The sequence below is a fragment of the Choloepus didactylus genome, chromosome 17, assembly GCF_015220235.1.
Source record: "Choloepus didactylus isolate mChoDid1 chromosome 17, mChoDid1.pri, whole genome shotgun sequence".
Lineage (NCBI taxonomy): Eukaryota > Metazoa > Chordata > Mammalia > Pilosa > Megalonychidae > Choloepus > Choloepus didactylus.
This window is the reverse complement of record NC_051323.1, coordinates 35,733,774-35,755,592: the sequence shown is the minus strand read 5'-3', so window position 1 is coordinate 35,755,592 and position 21,819 is coordinate 35,733,774. Positions and strand designations below refer to the sequence as shown.

Genomic DNA, 21,819 nt, shown 5'->3' with positions numbered 1-21,819 from the left:
ATGGTGAGAAGTGGAGCTGGAGCAGTAGACAAGGGCCAGACTGTGTCTGTCTTATGTGTTCTGATGAGGAATGTGGCTTCACTCTGTGGAAAGGTACTGAGACGCCACTGAAGGGTTTTAGGCAGGGTAGTTTTATTTGCTACCTATTGCATTAATAATTCTGCATCATAAATCTCCCCAGAACTCAGTTTCCTAAACAACTGCCAAACATGCTTCCTAATTGACACATGACTTTAGCAACCTAGAGAAATATTATTCAATAATTATCCTGAACCAGTGATCAAAATTAGAAACATTAAAACCTCATCATGTGTGGCCCTCTCTCTCTGGCTAAGCCAACTTGAAAGGTGAAATCACTGCCCTCCCCCCGATGTGGGATCAGACACCCAGGGGAGTGAATCTCCCTGGCAACGTGGAATATGACTCCCGGGGAGGAATGTAGACCTGGCATCGTGGGACGGAGAACATCTTCTTGACCAAAAGGGGGATGTGAAAGGAAATGAAATAAGCTTCAGTGGCAGAGAGATTCCAAAAGGAGCCGAGAGGTCACTCTGGTGGGCACTATTATGCACAATTTAGACAACCTTTTTTAGGTTCTAAAGAATTGGGGTAGCTGGTGGTGGATTCCTGAAACTATCAAACTACAACCCAGAACCCATGAATCTCGAAGACAATTGTATAAAAATGGAGCTTATGAGGGGTGACAATGGGATTGGGAAAGCCATAAGGACCACACTCCACTTTGTCTAGTTTATGGATGGATGAGTAGAAAAATAGGGGAAGGAAACAAACAGACAAAGGTACCCAGTGTTCTTTTTTACTTCAATTGCTCTTTTTCACTCTAATTATTATTCTTGTTATTTTTGTGTGTGTGCTAATGAAGGTGTCAGGGATTGATTTAGGTGATGAATGTACAACTATGTAATGGTACTGTGAACAATCGAAAGTACGATTTGTTTTGTATGACTGCGTGGTATGTGAATATATCTCAATAAAATGAAGATTAAAAAAAAAAAACCTCATCATGGTGATCTAGTTAAGTAGTTAGCAGCTTTTAGAGTATATAAATTTGTGGAGAAAATTTTCTTTGAATTTTTTCTTCCTTGTCCTTCCAGCACAATTCCAATTCTTTCTCTCAAGCATGTGTCTGCCTTCTAAAATCTACTTAGGTACTAAATGATCTGAGGGAATTAGCCTAGAAGGGGCAGGCTGTGTCGTTTAGAATAGGATTCTTGAAGAACAATCTTGTGATGGAGGAATAAACAGAGGTGATGGTTCCTTTTTTCCATTCAAGGGACTGCCTGAATGTAACATCAGTGAAAATGAGATTGCATTTCTGTAAGATAACTCAATAAAGCACTTCATGTACATTAATTATCCCATCTTCCTGTGCCAAAGCTGGTCTTAGAAGCTGTGCTGAGGAAAGCCTTCTGTGGGCATGCAAGCAGGGAAAAGGCAGCATCATCTTGCCTTGCTCTCCAGAAAGCCAGGTCTCAGCAAATCGCTAAATTGATCATTTTTTAACAGGTGGCAGTGCTATCAGGGACACATATTGGCCAGCTGGTGGAGGAACTCATCCTACTAGATGGGGATAATTCCCTCTGCACCCTGGTTTTCTGGAGCCCTGAGGGGATAGATCCCTGCAGTTTTCTGGCCTGGTCATCCCAGAGAGGAGAGCATTCACTGCTTCAGGTAAAAGAGGGTAGAATGGGGGTGGGAGAGGCTTCTACCTTGTAGCCCAAAGATAGAACCCTCTTTCCAGAAATTACCATCATAAAAAAAAGCCAAACCTGGCATCTAAACTAGCCATCAGTAGCTCAGAAGAAAATGGAAATCTACTTGGCTGGCATTTCAGCCTGCCTAAGGGGCCCTGCTTTGCTGGAGGGTAGGTGACTGCGCTGACCTTAAAATCCAGGGCTCAGGAAGCAGGAGATGAAGGAATTTTATTTTCCCCTAAAGGCTTTAATGTTTTTCAAATATTTTTAAAAAAAGATCCAGTACCTTCCCTTGAAGCTTCTTCACAAAGCAGTGGAATTTCAAAAAGGACAAAGTCCTGGGACTGGGGGTGGGTGGTCCCTAAAAAGCCTTGCCCTTCAGCTTCTTTTCCCCCTTTTCAAAGCATTAGGAGTTTCTTAAATGTCCTTCTGCCTACCCCTCCAAACAATTTTTTATTTTTTCTTTTGCCACCGGCCTCTTCTCCAATTCTTCAAGGTGCATACAGACGGCCACCCCTCAGGTCCTCCTACCCCTCTTTCCTGAAATTTTCTCTAAATACCAAGCACCTGTCATTTTGGTCGGCAGCTGCTTCCCCTGCCTAGAGACAAGCCTGGCGTGCAGGGGGCGGGGGAGGGAGCGTCCGCCACACGGTGGCGCGCGCGAGCCTCCCAAAGCCGCCGCGGCCACAGCCCCTCGCACTTCTCCTTCTCTCCGCCCCGCCCGCGCCCCGGCGCCGGAGGAACCGCGCTCCCAGATTTCCCCGGCGGGATAGCGGGGAGCGCCCCTCGGGGGCCTGGGAAGCGGTCGAGTGGCAGCCGCGTCCGGCCGGCGTAGGAGGTGTTGCTGGCGGCTGCGGCTCCAGGCTCCTCCTCCTGCCGGTTCGGCTTCGCTCTGCAAGTCGAAGGCTTCCCGGAGCGGCCTCGAAGCGGCGTTGGCAGGCGCCGAAGAGGCATGAGGAGGAGCGCAGACGACTGGCCGCGCGGGCCCGTTGGGCAGCGGCGGCTGCACCACTAGAGCAGCCCCGGAGGCGCCGTGAAGTTCGGCACGCCCTCTGGGGGCTAGGAGAGGAGAGAAGCCGGGGGCTGCAGCTGGCAAGGGGGGAGGAAAGTGCGTGGTGAGTGTGTGAGAGTGTGCGGCGACAGTCTCGAATTAGGGCAGAGGAGAGGGCAGGGAAACGGGGGCGCGGTTCTCTCGGCCGCTCCCCTGCAGCGCCCGCTTCCCGGCGCCCATCACCATGGACTTGTGCGGAGTTGGGACAGGCCCCGGCAGCAGCGCGCTGGTGGCTGCCCGGCCTTGGTTGCGCGCGGGAATGCCGAGGTAGGATGGGCGCCCAGCGCGACCCCCGCCGCCCCACCCCCGCGGCCCCCGGACGGTGCAGCTGACTCGCCTGAGCGCACACGGGTGTGAGCGGAGGCAGCCCTGCTGCGTCCGCACCTTCGGGAGCCGCTTTGCCTTTTCCACCCACTCGCACCTGCCACCCTACGGACATTATGTCGAAGGCGGCCGGAGGCGCAGCGGCGGAAAGTTGTCCCCCAGCCACCGCTGGCCCATCCGCGGCTGCCGCGGTGGAGGACCTGTCCAAAGTGTCGGATGAGGAGCTGCTGCAGTGGAGCAAGGAGGAGCTGATCCGCAGCTTGCGGCGCGCGGAGGCCGAAAAGGTGAGCGCGATGTTGGACCACAGCAACCTCATCCGCGAGGTGAACCGCCGCCTGCAGCTGCACTTGGGCGAGATCCGCGGGCTCAAGGTGAGCGTGGGGCAAGGCTAGACGCTCGGCTTGGCGGGGCGGGAAGCGATGCACCCTGGGGAGGTGGGGCCAGGCAAACCTTCCCTCTCTCGAACAACAGGTGACCTCCCCACCCCCACCCCCCACCATCCCCAGACCTTTGGAAACTTTTTCAAACTTTGGAGACGTTTGACCCCTTTCTCTTCTCTTCACGGGGAGTCCCAGCACTGAACTCTCATTCTGAGTCCACTGGCCCGAGAAGCGGGCCCCAGAGAATCTGAAAGGCAGAGAGGGAGGTGATGGGTACGCAGAATCTTTAATTTCCTAGAGAACCGGGAAGTCAGTGTTCTGAGAAGCCGGGTGACAGCCAGGCAGGGGAAAGGCGAACGAAGGAGCGAGTCCAGGGCATCTTCGCCTTTGGCGGGGGAGGAGGGCGAGGATACCGCTGTTCTGGCGCCACCAGCTCTCGGGCGGGCAGAGGGCATGGAAAGGGCGCCGCCGCGGGGAAGCAGGGCTGGCGGGGTGCCCAGGAGAAGCCGCGGGCGCCACCCTTGGAATCCGCGTGGGTCACCTGACGCAGGGGAGCATAAGCTCCACCGTCACGTTTTCTACCTGTTCCCGTGCTTTGCTTCTCCCCGAGTTCGGATGGCTTCGCTTGGGATTGCCTTATCCTCCTCTCTCCGGTTTACCTCCAGTTTAATTTTCATTTCATCCAGCATGGGTTGGGGGCAAAGGGAGTCACACTGGGAGGCTCAGGGTTTTGAAGGAGAACTCCAAGTGTCAACCAATGATGCTTCCTTTTTGAGCCAGCTCTGCCTCTTTGCTGTTAGGAAAAGAAAAGAAAGAAAACAAGAAGAATAACCCACCAACTCCCTTTTCTCCTTGGAGAGCTTTGGGTGTAAAAGTGTGTGCCCACCGGTTTGCAGCAGACCGGTGACCGGGAACCGCCCTGTCGGTCACCGCAAACTTCCTCTCCACAGCTTGCGCCGGTGCCTGCTAGTATTCCTTCCTCTCATTGTTCAGCTTTTGTTTATAGGAAGCCAGAGACAAACGAACTCATTGCAGGGACTCAGGAGCAAATTCGCGCAGGCACATGCTGTTCTTGTCTCCTTCCCACTCCCACCTCTGGACCCCCCCCCCCCCCAACCCCCCGCCTCCCTTCTCAGAGCTCCGGTTCTGGGATTTTGGGCCGAAGACGGTGGAAGGGGCTGATCTCTGGATGCTCACCTGGGTGCTAGTCAGGGGAAGACAGTGCTCCCTGGAGGCCCAAATTGACTGTCATACAGTCCCCAGGTGGGTGCAGTTAGGTAAATCCCACAGTTAGAAAAATCCCAGGGCTGGCTGGCTCCTTTGGTTTAGTTCATTACTAACAGAGTATTTATTAAGTAGCAGGCTTTTTGGGGACTAGAGGAAGGCTAGTGTAGGGGGATGATCATGGGTACTCCCAGGTGGGTTTAAATCTAGAATCTTCATTTGCCAGGCCTCATCTTACTTATCAAGAAAATGTGAGTAATAACCATCTCCTAGAGTGTTGTGATGATGAATTACAGTAACATAGGTCAGGGTTTAACACTGGTCCTGACAAATAGGAACCACACAAAATGGTACTTACTGTCATGAGGAGAGGTTATATGAAGGTATACCAGGATCTGGTTTCACAGGCAAAGCTTAATAAAGGTATTGATTTGTAACACTCCATTTTCATCTTCTTCCATGGTTTGGACCATAATGTGACCTGGAAAGGTTTTCTTTTCAATGAAACCATTTATTTCCTAGAGATTAGTTACATGGTGCTCAGAAATACTTGCAAGTCCTGTAGGCTGTGTGGATTGAGCATGTGTATGTGTGAGTAGAGGAGGTGGTATGAGTGCTTTAGATGAACATGTATTAGCCAGTTAAGCGTGGTTGCACCCCAAGTAAGAAAATCTGGTGGTTGGATTCATGACCTGGCGTTAAAAGAATTTCTAGTCCACCTTCTTTTCAAGTTCAGAAATGGTCGGGGCAGGTTACTGCTGGACACGGCTTCTGCTTCACCTTCCTGTCATCCTTGGGCGATGGCCAGGTGATAGCCTCCAAGGCCCCTGGCCAGCCCTGAGGGTGCCCTGGGGGAGCCCTGCGGAGAGGCTGGCCTTCTCCCCTCTCTTCATTCTACTCACAGCTTCCTAGGATTCCACAGTGATCCATAAATGCGGTTGGCTGAATAAGCTTAACTGGATGAAAGCTTTTTACCATTATTCTGGCTGTGATGGTTTGGGACTCTCAATTGAGGACCGTAAGTTTAGGATAAATTAAGGCCACAAGACTTTTCTTTTTTATGCCCCTTTCTGTGAGCTGCTTTTGAAATTGCATGTACACGTTTTTAAGGGTACTAGGTGGTACTGCCACGGTAGACATGAGAGATGGGATTGTTAGTTCTTTTCCTTCAAGGGGCTAGTTACTGAATTAAAGCTCCAGCCAACTTGTTTGTGTTTAAACATTTGGGAGACGGTGCAGTGGAAAGAAGGGATTTGGAGTCTGATGATTTGGGCACCTTGGGCAAAGTGTTAACCTCTCTGAGCCTCAGTTTTCTCATCTGCTTAATGGGGATTTTAATGCCAATGAGGTTTTATGAGGATAAAAAGATACATAGCTGAAGAAACCCTGGTGAGGTTAAATAGCCTTCTCAAGGTCGCACAGATATAAAATGTTCTAAAAATGCTGACATTCTTTGCTTAAATGTGTAGTCTAGGGTTGTTTCATATTAGGGTTCTGATCTGTTAAAAACTAGATTCTCAAGAACTATATCTGCGGACTGCTGAACATCTTCCCACACTCAGACTGCTCTGACCCAGAATCCCAGGGAGGGGAGGGAGATTTGGGGAGGAACTGAATCTCTGTAGATTTGTTTTTTGCAATGCATTGCCTGCATACTTGCTTTCTAGCCCTCACCCCCACCCTCATGAAGAAAAATAACAAATTAGAACAATTCTTTTTTAACCATAGATACAGTAGTTTAGATTGTGCAGCCTAAGATTTCAAGTTTGAGTGGCATGCTATGAAATAGGCTTAAACTTTTTAAAGTCCACATTAGACTTTGGATAGCATTTGGTGACCTGTGGCCATGTTGAAAGAGCACCTCGTGTTTTGAAAAAGACAACTCAGGTATCATTGTAACATTTGAGGAAGCTTAACTGTTCATCAGATGGCAACAGAAATAGCTCAGATTGGAAAGTAAATAATAGTCCCAAGAAAACTGATAATAGGAAGAAGGAGTCATAATATTCTGAATGGGCCAGAACCTCTAGTAGTTTGTGTGTAGTGACTTGAATGCTGAGAAGTAAATTTCACTCCCCTTGTAAAGGGCATTAGCTCCTTGAAGCCAGTGGTAGCCCCATTCCTGTTGACTTTCCAATTCTGGAGAGATCAGGAATAATTGTAGGATACTCAAAGGGAAGTATTTTGAGATGGAGATTCATTTAGATAAAGAAGAGCATGAATTGAGCTTCCTATCAAATGCTGGGATTAAACTAAATGTTGAATAATTTTGAAGCTTAGAAAGATTAATTTCATTTATTATTTTCCCACAGTAACCCTAGCTTCTGATTTCCCCTAAAACATTGGTGACAAGGGGTCATTTATTTTCTTATTACCATAGACACTAACATAGCAGGGGCCTGCTGAAAACAATAGTAAGAAATTCTGTGGTCAGGAGCTATAGCTGTAGACTGTTTTGGTTATAAACAGGTCTTGAGCGTCTACTATGTGCAAGATACCATGCCAGGTGTGTCACCTGTGGAAAGAAAGGCAAAGAATGGACTCTGTCCTTGGAAAGTAAGTGTGTACATTAGAAAAGAGAGAAAAATGATGTCCGATGAGTGCTCTGGCTGGTTTGGGTTAGAGACATTAAGCAGTCAGTGGGAAAGTTACTTCATGGTAGTGTCAGGGGAGACTTCTGAGAGAAATTTCTCCTTAGATAAATTCATATGTTGGGTTTATAATTAGCCAACACAGAAGGAACCAAAGGTAGAAAAGTAGAAGAGAGCCTTTCATACCTGGCCAAGTGGCTTATTCAATAGCAAGCTGATGAAGGTTGGTAAGCAAGAGAGAGAAAACATGCAGGGAGCACTTTGGAAGATTGGTCTGGACCAGAAGACTTGGATTAGATCAAGTGAGGGAGCTGGAGGTTGGGGGTAGGGGAGAGGGGTTGGAGCTGACCAATGAGGGAGGCCAGGTGAGGGGCTGTGGGAAAAGGCCAGACCTGAGGTCAGGAGATGGCAATGGGAAGCAAAAGGAAGATTTGGGCATTAGAAACAAAGAAACAGCATTGTTGATGATGGCAGAAATTAGAATTGGAGTTGAAAACTAAGCTGCACAGGTCCTTGTCTTCAACAGGCCTTGAAATTCACTCCCATCTTAGGCCTTGTGACTATTGGGAGGTGAAGGACAGGACATGGTTGGCAGATGTTTTAGTTTATTTTCTTGTCAGTATCATGGGAAGAGTTGGAATTATCCCAAGTTTAAGAGAATTAAGGCCCCTCTCTGAGTACCTCTAGTTCTCCCTCTAGTTCTACCAAACCACAGTGTTCAAGAAACACTTGGGAACCCTCTGATTTAGATCCTTTACTATATGTGTGAAGGGAGGGTCAGCTGGGACTTCAGGATGCAGTTTTAAAATTCCTTGGTTTACATTATCTACAGTGGGGGTGATGTACTCTGGATACACAGAGATAAACAGAACAGACCAGGTCTCCCTTCTCGTGACTCTAGTTTAGCAAGGATAGACTTGAACTAATAGCCACACTCACACATCTGTGATTACAAATTGTAATAAGTGCAGATAGGAAAAGTCCAGGGGGTATTGGTGGAGCCTGGAAGGGGCTCTTCTTTAGTTTGGGGTAGTGGTCTGTGGGGAATTGACTCCTAAAGGGGTATGAAGGCTGTGTGGGGAAGAGTATTCCCGGTGACGACAGGGGGAAGGACTTGCCCCTGAGGAATGAAACAGGGCTGGAGTTGGTGGGGCTGGTGCATGAGAGGGAGAGGGTATCTCGTTGTGAGTTGAAGGCACCTTGCGCAGAAGAGTAGCCTCCTGGCTGGCCTCTGGGTGTTGCCTGGCCTCCCTTGCCCTCTCCAGCCTCGCTCCCCGTCTCTGCCCTGCTGGCTCACTGAGCTTGAGGCTCACTGGTCTAGCTCTACTTGGAGGACACCAAGCCTTACCCATCCTTGTCTTAAGTCTTTTGTACTTGCCCAGTCTGCCTGGGATCATCTTCAGATGTTTGCGTGGTTTGCGCCCTCATTTCACTAGGGTCCTTGCTCAGATGTTTCCCTTCTGTGCAGAGGTACCTCCTTTTAAAAAGTAGTATCCTTTAACCCGCTTTGTTTTTCTTCCCAGCACTTTTCACTGCCTGACATTTTGTTCTATACTTGTTTTTGTCGGTTTTCCCCACTGGAATGACGGATGTCAGGGTCTTTGCTGCGTTCACGCAGCAAAGTACCAAGTACATAATAGATACTAAATAGTTGTGAATGTATGAATGAATGGTGTGAGTTAATGCTGGAGAAGTAGGCCTGGATCAGAGCATTGTAATATTTTAAGGATTTTGCACTTTATCCTAAGGGCAGTGAGAAGCTAAGGTTTTTAAATATGGGAGTGACAAGACAAAATTTGGAAGAGTAGTTTGGCTTGGAAGTGGAGGATGAGGGAGGTGGAGATGCTAGGAAACCCCAGGTTCCTATCAAGAGCAGCTGGGTGGATGGAGGTGGCCGTTGCTGAGAGGTGCCAATTAGAGGGGAAGGGGTTTGAAAATCAAGAGCTCAGTGTTTGTGTTCACTGTGAGATGCCCAGAGGCACCCAGATGTATGGCAGATAGGGGTTGGGTGTGCAGGGCTGAAATGCCACCAGAAGGCAATTGTGCATTCCCTAGTGGGGGAATTGGGGCTGCTCATCCCCTGTCATGGGGCAGAGAAACTCAGCAGGGCTGGTCCTATGCTCTGGTGAAAGGCTTGCTAATGAGATTGAAATCCTGTAAAGCTATTGCCTCAGAGCTTTTAAGCATTTCACAGGTCACAAGCAGACATCTTTCTTCCTTGAGTGTGGGGCAGGGGAATCTTGTTTAATTACTGACTGGTTTCCTGTTAATTAACTGGCTGCTCCCCAAATAATGGCTGGATGACCTTGCATGAGTGAAATTCTCGGAGGTCCAGTTTCCTCTTCTATAAAAGAACCATGATAATTCTTACCTCTAAGGGTTTTGGTGGAAATTAAATGAGAATGCAAGTAAAACATTATGTGGGAACAAAATCATACATACTATTTTTGTTTTTATGGATAGCTTCAAACTTCCAGCTTCCTCTCAGCCCCCCTCAGCCCCTTCCCTAACATCACAGAGAATTCACTAATTCAGGCTCTCCCGCTCTCAGGAAGTCTGAGCCTGATGACATTGCTTATATGGCTCTCTTTTGGCAGGATATCAACCAGAAACTCCAGGAGGACAACCAGGAACTGAGGGACCTCTGCTGTTTCCTGGATGACGACCGACAGAAAGGCAAGAGGGTGTCCCGGGAGTGGCAGAGACTGGGCCGCTACACGGCTGGGGTGATGCACAAAGAAGTGGCCTTATACCTGCAGAAGCTGAAGGAGCTGGAGGTGAAGCAGGAGGAAGTAGTGAAAGAGAACATGGAGCTCAAGGAGCTCTGTGTGCTGCTGGATGAGGAGAAAGGCGCGGGCTGTGCAGGCAGCCGCTGCTCTATCGACAGCCAGGCCAGCCTGTGCCAGCTTGCTGCCTCCACAGCGCCATATGTGCGGGATGTGGGCGATGGCAGCAGCACCTCTAGCACAGGCAGCACCAACAGCCCTGACCACCACAAACACCATGCCAGCAGTGGCAGCCCTGAGCACCTGCAGAAGGCCCGGGGCGAGGGCAGCCCAGAGCACCCCAAGCACAGGAGTGCCAGCCCCGAGCACCTGCAGAAACCCAGGGTCTCTGGGACCCCGGATCACCCGAAAGCACTCAAAGGACCCAGCCCGGAGCACCATAAACCCTTGTGCAAGGGCAGCCCAGAACAGCAAAGGCACCCACACCCAGGGGGCAGCCCCGAAACATTGCCCAAGCACATGCTGAGTGGGAGCCCTGAACACTTCCAGAAGCACAGACCTGGGGGCAGCCCTGAAAACGCTAGGCACAGCGGCGGGAGCCCGGAGCATCTTCAGAAACATGCCCTAGGTGGGAGCCTGGAGCATCTCCCCAGAGCCAGGGGCACTAGCCCCGAGCACCTCAAACAGCATTATGGAGGAAGTCCTGATCACAAACACGTGGGAGGAGGCAGTGGAGCAGGTGGAGGTGGCAGTGGTGGAGGCAGCAGAGAGGGCACCCTCCGAAGGCAGGGTCCCGAGGATGTGTCAGCCCATCACCGGAGTGTCTACAGTGGCATGAACGGTGGGTCAGTATGTGCTGGGAATGCTTTGCCTGGGGCAGCTCAGTACAGAGTAAGGAATGATGAAGGGCTTTCCAGCCACATTAGAAAGTGCAGGCGCTTGTCTAGAGGCTGGGTTGTGGGGAGGAGCAAACATTTGCCCCTAGATGGTGAAGTGTGTTTCTTATCTTCGATTTGTTTTTAGTATCTATGTTACCAAGTAACCCTAAAGGGGTGGGGGCAGAGGGTTGGGGAGGGAGAGGAATAATTCCATAGGACCCTGAGTAATAGATAAAAATAGAACCGGCCTAAGATTCTTTGGTCTTGAACTTGAGCATTTTCCTAGTTGTATACAGTTTCCTACTGGGGCTCACTTGCTGACTAGTGACCCGAAGATTTCTGAATCCAGTCAATAGCTTATGTACAGGAAGAAATGAATATTTATTACAAAAAACAAAAGCAACAGTAAAGAGGAAATGTGCTGTCCCTAAACAGGTTTAATATTGGGCTGAATGCCCATAAATATGGCTTGCTTTACCGTGAGGATTTTATGTTGGGGGCCATAGCATGAATCTGTGACTGTGAAAATTATTTTTCTTTGCCTCTGAAATGCATCAAATGGTTCCCTTCCCAACTCACCCCAAACACGCCTAACCATCTCACCAAACTCCCTTAAGCATATTCTGGATAGTATGCTCAGAGACTATGACAAGAGCTGTCTTTCCTTGTTGTTTAAATGCACGTCTTTAAAAATGTACAGAAGGGTTTGGACATCCCTTTGGTTTCCAAAACATGATGTCTGCTGCCTTTGCTGAGGCGGCTCTAAACCTGAGCACATTGCAGCTTCTTTTGGAAGAGGCTCAGTTTTCTGAGAGACAGAGAGAGAGAGAGAGAGAGAGAGAGAGAGAGAGAGAGAGAGAGAGAGAGAGAGAGAGAGAGAGAAAGTGATTAATCCTTTTATGTTACCTATGGTTGAGTTAGAGCTAAAGTGATTGGTTTTTATAAACTTTGGGGCTTTTTTCATTCCAAATATCTGAGATTTTTTGCTTCATTTGAAAACTGCTCCAGAGTCGATGTGCAGTCAGCTCTGAGCTGTGGTAGAGGAGGCTGCCAATTTTAGCAGTGACATGAAGGGGTAAATTTTCAATATTGTACTTGAGGATTTACCTGTTGGATTCTATTTCATCCTAATCCTTCTCTCATAGTGCTGAAAATTGACTCCTGAAGCTTGACTTCTAATGTATTCAGTGTTGTTTTTAAGCACAAATGGAACTAGAAAGGGTGGGAAAGATAGGAGGATGCTGCTTTCTTGGTTGTTTGTGTGGGGGGTGGAGGCCAAGAGAGGCCGAGTCACCCCTTGTGTTGAGGCCTCTGGGCTGGTGCCTTTACCAGGTTGATTGAATCTTCAGTCCGTCTTTCCAGGAGCCACAGTGACAGCCTTGGCTGCTTAGTTATTTGCAAGAGATGAAAGTCATTTGCAAAGATATTTTGGTTGTATGTTGCCATCAGGAGATGGGTCATTGGCAATGCAACTTGGCTTTAGGGGGTAATGGGTTAATGGAAAGGTAAAGTGAATGACTTTTCCATTTCTCAGTTACTTTCTAATGAGTTTTAGAAGTTAATATGGTTGTGCCCTGCTTTAAGAAAACTTTGTATCTGAACCAAGAAGAAAATGCCTTGGGCTTGGTGGTTCACTCAGAAAACAATTCTTCTCTTTACAAAAGGTTCTAAATAAAGCACTCCTCTAGTTCAATCAATATATAATTTAACTTCCAAGAAAATTTTGAAGGTGAGTAAAGTAAGGTATGACATTGCCTCCTGATTTATTGCCTGGATTCAAATAAACTTAGAGAGTCAGGCAAATATTCCTTAAAATTTAACAACTTTAATTAGTTCAAAAGTTGATTTAACATAGTTGTATTATTATAGAATGACATGATAATTTAATGACAATATAGTATAAGATAATATTATAGCTTAATTCTTACATCATCTTCACGTTTTCTCATTCTTAAGTGACAAATCTGCTGCCAGTTGATATCCTCACCAAAGTATATTTGTAGTACATTTGCATTGCATTTTTACTTTGGTAATTAATTGGAATATGAAGTGTACAATGAGATGTTTATGGATCATCAGCCTATAAACATGGGCATTAATAGCTTGTATTTATCCTGCCACTACAAATTAATTTTTGATATGGATGGTATGATATGCTTTTTCATATTCTTAAATCCCCACACAATTTGTTTGAGTCATTGATTTGCTTATAAACAGATAGGAACCAGTAGTGCAGGTTAACCCCAAATTGCAGGTATTGCCATTCTGTTTGGTCTTGGTGTGAGATATGAGTGTTTTGGATGATCACTTTCATCTTTTTACATGAACAAAAAGCAGGTGAAAGCAAGTGGGAAGGGAATCTGCATTGTGGCAGGTTAGAATGAAACAGAAATGAAATACGTATTATAAGTATTGGGGAATTAGTGTCCTACCTGTAGGACAGTAACACACGCATATGCACATTGAGGGAACATCAGTGAAAAAATTGCTATGTTAGTTGACTATGCCTTGGGCCTCATTAAATCCTGATGTGCTTTCAGTTACAAACTCAGTGAACAAATAGCTTATGAACTTGATGTTCAAGAGTTTCCTTTGATTAAAACAGTTGGCTTAATCTCCAACTGGAACACAAAGATGAATTTTAGGTATTTTTACTCTCTTAAAAAGATCTAAGCCTGTATCTCCACTTCTTAATTAATTGTTGATTAAAAAACAAAGCAAAAGCAAACAGAAAAAACCCTTTAAACGGAATAAAACATCCATGACAGTATTTACTTCTTTAGAAGTTATTAAATCAACTATTTCTTTCCAACATGTAGAGAGTTCTATTTGCAAGTAGAAAGTGGATTCAACACTTATTTCATCTAGTTATTAAAGCATTTTGTTCATTCATTCAGGTTGCTTGCTCTATTCCAAACTTGTAAATAACTTAATTGAAGCTATAAATGGGAACAAACTGACAGCTTCAACTGTTGAGAAGGGGGATTTCACTCACCTGGAATACATGACTGTGTTGAACTCTTTCTTAGGTGAAAGTTTCCTCTTCCACAGTGAATCCAAAAGTTGCTTCCAGATACCAGCTGCAAGATTTTTGCTTATTAGCTTAACTTTTTAGCCCAGGAGTTTTAAATTTTGAGGCAAGCTATGGGTGCCATAGATCATTCATGTTCTTCCAGCAATAGCTCTGTTTATTGTTGACCTTCCAGACAAAGAAGATTCTATGAGCAGATTCCCTTACATGTAGTCCACCCATTGGACATTATGAGTCCAGATGAAAACTTAATAAAAATAGTTTGATTTTAATTCTAGAGGCATGTATCATCGGTTCTTAGAAGTAAGTGATAATAAACAGGAGGAGAAACATTCTTCATTTTATTGTTTATCTTTTCTTAAAAAAAAAAAAAAGACAAGTGATCATGGATTGCTTAATTATCCTGGTGGGTTTGACTCATTTGCCTACTTATTGTTCCAGTGAACAGCAGTTTCGTGCCCTCCTTTAACATCCTTCTAGCCAATGAGAGTGCACACTAGAAAACGGTTCACTTGTGTTAGACAAGTTCCTGTTGGAACTGTTTGTTAGGCTGTAAGTCTTCCTTCTGAAAGTTTCTTATTGCTTGTTTTCTTCTTTTGTGAGATGGAAAGGGCAGGCTGTTTCGACAACTAACTCTTCGTCTGGGACAGGGTTTCTTACCAGTGGCACTAGTACCATTTGGAGGGAATAATTCTTTGTTGTGGGGGTTCTTCTGTGCCTTGTAGGCTGTCTAGCAGCATCTCTGGCCTCTACCTAACTAGCACCTAAGTTGGTACAAATCAAAAATGTCTTCAGAAATTGCCAAAAGTTACCTGGAGGGCAAAACACCACTAGTTGAGAATGAGTGGTTTTCAATCTGGCTGCATATTAAAATCACTTTTTGAAATATACCAATGCCAGGGCCTCACATTCAGAGATACAAAATCAATTGGTCTGGCACTAGGCCTGGACAATTTTTTAAAAAGAGCTCCTCAGGTGATTCTAATGAGCAGACCAGCTTGAAAACCACTGCTCTAAGTGATTCTCCAGCAAGATGGATTGGTGTGAGTGATGCTCTCAAGCATGAAAGCTTCCTGGGAAGAAGGAAGTTAACTCTTTCTCTTCCTTTGCTGCACCGCGGTGTGAAGCCTGAGAAGGGCTGCTACCAGCTGGTTTTGTAAAATATTTCTGAACCCTAGACCAAGGCTATCTGATAATACACTACTTTGGAGTATGGTTAAACACTTGAATTTTTGATGGGTGGGATTTTTAGGTTAATTTGGGAAAACTTGGCCATAAGAGTAGTTGAAGACTGCTTCACTTTTAAAGCCTTTGTATCCAGAGGGAAAAAGGAGAACATGGGTTTCTAACCCATTTTCCAGTGGATGCAGATGGCACTGTGCGTGTGGATTGTGCAGTGCTTGCAATTCCAGTGAATGTTTTCTACAAGAAGAATGTGGCATTTCAGGTCTCCTGCTTTAAAGGCTCTACCCTGAGTTTAAAACTGCTCCTTATTCACTGATGAGGTTATTAATGAGAAAACTAAAAATGCTGATAAGGTAAGAAGGACTTGTCTACAGGGGGTAAGATAATGTGTGTGGAAGAACTCAGCAAGATTTCTCTGAAGCAAGGTTGTCTGTAAATTAAATAGTAGTGCACTATAGCATGAATAATCGCTTTTATAAATCTTTTATTTTGCTTAGAAAAAGTCAGAACATCATTTATGGGTGAATTTCCCATAGACATTACATGTCTCTTGGGGAAAAAGAATTCATTCAAGTGTTACAGCTATGGAATACCAGAATTGATTTTAATTGAGGTTCTTGGTGCATATTTTCTATTGTGTGAACTGATACTTATGGTTATATAACCAGATAATGATTTTTGTTCTTTAAGCATCAATATGGTAATTTGATAACCTTGTGAACACTTTGATAGGACATTGATTTAAGAAGTTGTGAAAAATAGAATTGATTCTTGTACCATACTTGTGTGTGCAAAACATATTCCATTTATCATAATACATTTTGATTTAATGACACTGAATGCTTAATATTGGAAATATAGTTTAAGAAAATTGCAAAATATCTGAGAAATGAACCATTATTGGAAAACTTAGATGGCTTAGAAAAATAGTTTCTAGCAGTAAGTAAGGCTATCAACTGCACCAGCAATAATAATACTTTAAATTTCCTTTAAATCTAGGAGACCATTTTCATCTTCTAAGGAGATTATCTGTCATCTATTTATCATATGTGTATATACACACATACATATTTTAAAATAATTTTAATGTTGTATCTGAACAGTGCCATATATTCAGCTGACTGAGTCTATTTAGTCAAACAAATGTTCAAATGCATCCAGCATCCAGTCATGTAAGTTGTTTGCTTCCATGAGGTAATCTAAGAATTTCTTTCAGCTGATTATGGTCTTGTCTTTTAGACCCAATTGCAATCAATTAAATTGTTTTATTTTCTGACTAACTGCAAATTTTCAGAAGATATAGTAGGAAAAATACCATTGCGTTATGGTGCGTTTCTTTTCAACTGAAATAATTTGAACAAAGCATGGAGGAGTGGAAAGCTATGGCACATCACCATGAGCAAACATGCCTGGGATAGTCCACACAACTCAGAAGCTGGAGTCAAGTCATCTCCAAGAAAGCCCAGCTTAGTTTAGCCAACTCTTAGCCAGCAGACATCAGAGAACCTAGCTGAAATCAGCAGAGCCACCCAGCCAAATCACACTAGGTCAGTCCACCCCCAGACTCATGAGCAAAATAATTGCAAAAAAAAAAAACAAAAAAGCTATGATGAGTTATTCTATTTCATTATGTAACGGCTTTTCACAGATGGCAAATGAATGTAGATATGACTATTTGCTATAAGGTTATACATTAACTACTTGAGAACGATGGATTATCCTGGAGGCATTGGTGTAGGGTTCATGGTCAAACTCCACTGCTCAGAAATAAGTGTTGGAGGGCAAACTTTACCAAAGCTTTAAGAAAATAACAGTGATAATGTTTTCCTTGTGTGGCATCATTGATCCAGTTTATGCTTAATGGGAGTAAGTGACTGACGTTTATGACCTTAGGTTCTAGAATGTCTCAAATTTTAGCCACTTCTGATTGGAGGACTTATGGTTTTTGTTTTTTTTTTTTTTTGATAATTCAGTTTTATTGAGTTATATTCACAAACCATACAATCATCCATGGTGTACCATCAGTTGTTCACAATACCATTATATAGTTGTGCATCATCACCACAGTCAATTTTTGAATCATTAACATGAAAAAAATAATAAATTAAAGTAAAAAAGAACACTCAAAACATCCCATCCCTCCCTATAATTCATTTACTTTTTATGCTCATTTCTCCACTCATCTGTCCATACACTGAATAAATGGAGTGGGAGCCACAAGGTTTTCACAATCACATAGTCACACAATATAAGCTATATAGTTATACAATCATCTTCATGAATCAAGACTACTGGATTGCAGTTCAACAGTTTCAGGTATTTCCTTCTAGCTATTCCAATACACTAAAAACAAAAAATGGATATCCATATAACACATAAGAATAACCTCCAGAATGACCTCTCGACTCCATATGAAATCTCTCAGCTACTGAAACTTTATTTTGGTTCATTTCTCTTCTCCCTTTTGGTCCAAGAAGGCTTTCTCAATCCCATGATGCCAGGGCCAAGCTTGTCCCAGCGAGTCACATCTCACGTTGCCAGGGAGATTTACACCCCTGGGAGTCATGTCCCATGTAGTGGGGAGGGCAGAGAGTTTACCTGCTGAGTGGGCTTAGAGAGAGAGAGAGAGGCCACATCTGAGCAACAAAAGAGGTTCTCTGGGAGTGACTCTTAGGCGCAATTTTAAGTAGACTTAGCCTCTCTTTTGCAGTAACAAACTTCATAAGGGCAAGCCCCAAGATCAAGGGCATGGCCTTCTAAATTGGTAGTCCCCAATACTTTTGAGAATATCAGTAATTCCCCAGGTAGGAAAGTTTAATATTTCCACATTTTCCCCCAGTCCCTCAAGAGGGCTTTGCAAATACATTTTTATTCTCTGCCCAAATTACTCTGGGATGTATCGGGGCTTCACACTAACCTTTACAAACAAAGCAGATTTCATTCCCTATTCAAAGTTCCATATAATTATGGTGTTTGAATAAACTGATCATACAGGATAAATTATATAGTGAGTTATATAGATTTTGTACCCAATAAACATCTCTTCCTGTGGTCTCACACACAAGTTGAAGTTTTAAAACACCATCAGTATCATCCTTTACTCTTTTTTTTTTTTTTTTTTTTAATCATCATTTTATTGAGATATATTCACATACCATGCAGTCATACAAAACAAATTGTACTTTCGATTGTTTACAATACCATTACATAGTGGTACATTCATCACCTAAATCAATCCCTGACACCTTCATTAGCACACACACAAAAATAACAAGAATAATAATTAGAGTGAAAAAGAGCAATTGAAGCAAAAAAGAACACTGGGTACCTTTGTCTTTTGTTTCCTTCCCCTACTTTTCTACACATCCATCCATAAACTAGACACAGTGGAGTTTGGTCCTTATGGCATTCCCAATCCCACTGTCACCCCTCATAAGCTACATTTTTATACAACTGTCTTTGAGATTCATGGGTTCTGGGTTGTAGTTTAATAGTTTCAGGTACCCACCACCAGCTACCCCAATTCTTTAGAACCTAAAAAAGGTTGTCTAAAGTGTGCATAAGAGTGCCCACCAGAGTGATCTCTCGGCTCGTTTTGGAATCTCTCTGCCACTGAAGCTTATTTCATTTCCTTTCACATCCCCCTTTTGGTCAAGAAGATGTTCTCCATCCCACGATGCCGGGTCTACATTCCTCCCCGGGAGTCATATTCCACGTTGCCAAGGAGATTCACTTCCCTGGGTGTCTGATCCCACGTAGGGGGGAGGGCAGTGATTTCACCTTTCAAGTTGGCTTAGCCAGAGAGAGAGGGCCACATCTGAGCAACAAAGAGGCATTCAGGAGGAGACTCTTAGGCACAAATACAGGGAGGCCTAGCCTCTCCTTTGCAGCAACCGTCTTCCCAAGGGTAAAACTTATGGTAGAGGGCTCAACCCATCAAACCACCAGTCCCCTATGTCTGTGGTCATGTTAGCAACCATGGAGGTGGGGTAGGCGAATACCCCTGCATTCTCCACAGGCTCCTCAAGGGGGCACTACATCTTTTTTTTTTTTTTGTCCTTGTTTGTCTTTTTTCTTTTTCTTTTTTTTTTTTTAACTTTCCCTTCTTTTTTAAATCAACTGTATGAAAAAAAAAAGTTAAAAAGAAAACAAACATACAATAAAAGAACATTTCAAAGAGACCATAACAAGGGAGTAAGAAAAAGACAACTAACCTAAGATAACTGCTTAACTTCCAACATGTTCCTACTTTACCCCGAGAAAGTTACATAATATAGCAACATTTCAGTGAACTTGTTCCTACTACATCCATCAGAAATTAACAGACCATAGTCATTTCTGGGCATCCCCAGAACGTTAAATAGCTTATCTGTTCTTCTTGGATTATTGTTCGCCCTTCCTTAATTGCTCTCTACTGCTAGTTCCCCTACATTCTACATTATAAACCATTTGTTTTACATTTTTCAAAGTTCACATTAGTGGTAGCATATAATATTTCTCTTTTTGTGCCTGGCTTATTTCGCTCAGCATTATGTCTTCAAGGTTCATCCATGTTGTCATATGTTTCACCAGATCGTTCCTTCTTACTGCCGCATAGTATTCCATCGTGTGTATATACCACATTTTATTTCTCCACTCATCTGTTGAAGGACATTTGGGTTGTTTCCATCTCTTGGCAATTGTGAATAATGCTGCTATGAACATTGGCGTGCAGATATCTGTTCGTGTCACTGCTTTCCGATCTTCCGGGTATATACCGAGAAGTGCAATCGCTGGATCGAATGGTAGCTCTATATCTAGTTTTTTAAGGAACTGCCAGACTGACTTCCAGAGTGGCTGAACCATTATACAGTCCCACCAACAATGAATAAGAGTTCCAATTTCTCCACATCCCCTCCAGCATTTGTAGTTTCCTGTTTGTTTAATGGCAGCCATTCTAACCGGTGTTAGATGGTATCTCATTGTGGTCTTAATTTGCATCTCTCTAATAGCTAGTGAAGCTGAACATTTTTTCATGTGTTTCTTGGCCATTTGTATTTCCTCTTCAGAGAACTGTCTTTTCATATCTTTTGCCCATTTTATAATTGGGCTGTCTGTACTATTGTCATTGAGTTGTAGGATTTCTTTATATATGCAAGATATCAGTCTTTTGTCAGATACATGGTTTCCAAAAATTTTTTCCCATTGAGTTGGCTGCCTCTTTACCTTTTTGAGAAATTCCTTTGAGGTGCAGAAACTTCTAAGCTTGAGGAGTTCCCATTTATCTATTTTCTCTTTTGTTGCTTGTGCTTTGGGTGTAAAGTCTAGGAAGTGGCCTCCTAATACAAGGTCTTGAAGATGTTTTCCTACATTATCTTCTAGGAGTTTTATGGTACTTTCTTTTATATTGAGATCTTTGGTCCATTTTGAGTTAATTTTTGTGTAGTGGGTGAGGTAGGGGTCCTCTTTCATTCTTTTGGATATGGATATCCAACTCTCCCAGCCCCATTTGTTGAAAAGACCATTATGGCTCAGTTCGGTGACTTTGGGGGCCTTATCAAAGATCAGTCGGCCATAGATCTGAGGGTCTATCTCTGAATTCTCAATTCGATTCCATTGATCTATATGTCTATCTTTGTGCCAGTACCATGCTGTTTTGGCAACTGTGGCTTTATAATAAGCTTCAAAGTCAGGGAGTGTAAGTCCTCCCACTTCGTTTTTCTTTTTTAGAGTGTCTTTAGCAATTCGAGGCATCTTCCCTTTCCAAATAAATTTGATAACTAGCTTTTCCAAGTCTGCAAAGTAGGTTGTTGGAATTTTGATTGGGATTGCATTGAATCTGTAGATGAGTTTGGGTAGAATTGACATCTTAATGACATTTAGCCTTCCTATCCATGAACATGGAATATTTTTCCATCTTTTAAGGTCCCCTTCTATTTCTTTTAGTAGAGTTATGTAGTTTTCTTTGTATAGGTCTTTTACATCTTTGGTTAAGTTTATTCCTAGGTACTTGATTTTTTTAGTTGCTATTGAAAATGGTATCTTTTTCTTGAGTGTCTCTTCAGTTTCTTCATTTCTAGCATATAGAAACATTACTGACTTATGTGCATTAATCTTGTATCCCGCTACTTTGCTAAATTTGTTTATTAGCTCTAGTAGGTGTATCGTTGATTTCTCAGGGTTTTCTAGATGTAAGATCATATCATCTGCAAACAATGACAGTTTTACTTCTTCTTTTCCAATTTGGATGCCTTTTATTTCTTTGTCTTGCCGGATTGCCCTGGCTAGCACTTCCAGCAGAATGTTGAATAACAGTGGTGACAGCGGGCATCCTTGTCTTGTTCCTGATCTTAGAGGGAAGGCTTTCAGTCTCTCACCATTGAGTACTATGCTGGCTGTGGGTTTTTCAGATATGCTCTTTATCATGTTGAGGAAGTTTCCTTCAATTCCTACCTTTTGAAGTGTTTTTATCAAAAAGGGATGTTGGATTTTGTCAAATGCTTTTTCAGCATCTATTGAGATGATCAATTGATTTTTCCCTTTTGACTTGTTAATGTGTTGTAATACATTGATTGTTTTTCTTATGTTGAACCATCCTTGCATGCCTGGAATGAACCCCACTTGGTCATGGTGTATGATTTTTTTAATGTGTCTTTGGATTCGATTTGCAAGTATTTTGTTGAGGATTTTTGCATCTATATTCATTAGGGAGATTGGCCGGTAGTTTTCCTTTTT

General features: G+C 43.8%; 1 protein-coding gene and 1 pseudogene across 7 annotated transcripts in view; both read left to right on the top strand.

Moving 5' to 3' along the window:
- Positions 1-1,707: 1,707 nt before the first annotated feature.
- Positions 1,708-3,153, top strand: LOC119512082 (annotated as a pseudogene).
- Positions 3,088-21,819, top strand: part of CCDC85A (coiled-coil domain containing 85A) — a 232,407-nt gene continuing 213,675 nt past the window's right edge. For 6 of the 7 annotated variants that reach the window (XM_037807382.1, XM_037807381.1, XM_037807380.1 and 3 more), the window contains exons 1-2: positions 3,088-3,461; positions 9,883-10,852. In XM_037807382.1, coding sequence (XP_037663310.1) covers positions 3,207-3,461; positions 9,883-10,852 — 1,225 coding nt within the window. In that variant the 5' untranslated portion in view covers positions 3,088-3,206. The remainder of the gene's footprint in view (positions 3,462-9,882; positions 10,853-21,819) is intronic. The other variant, XM_037807377.1, reaches the window with a different exon arrangement.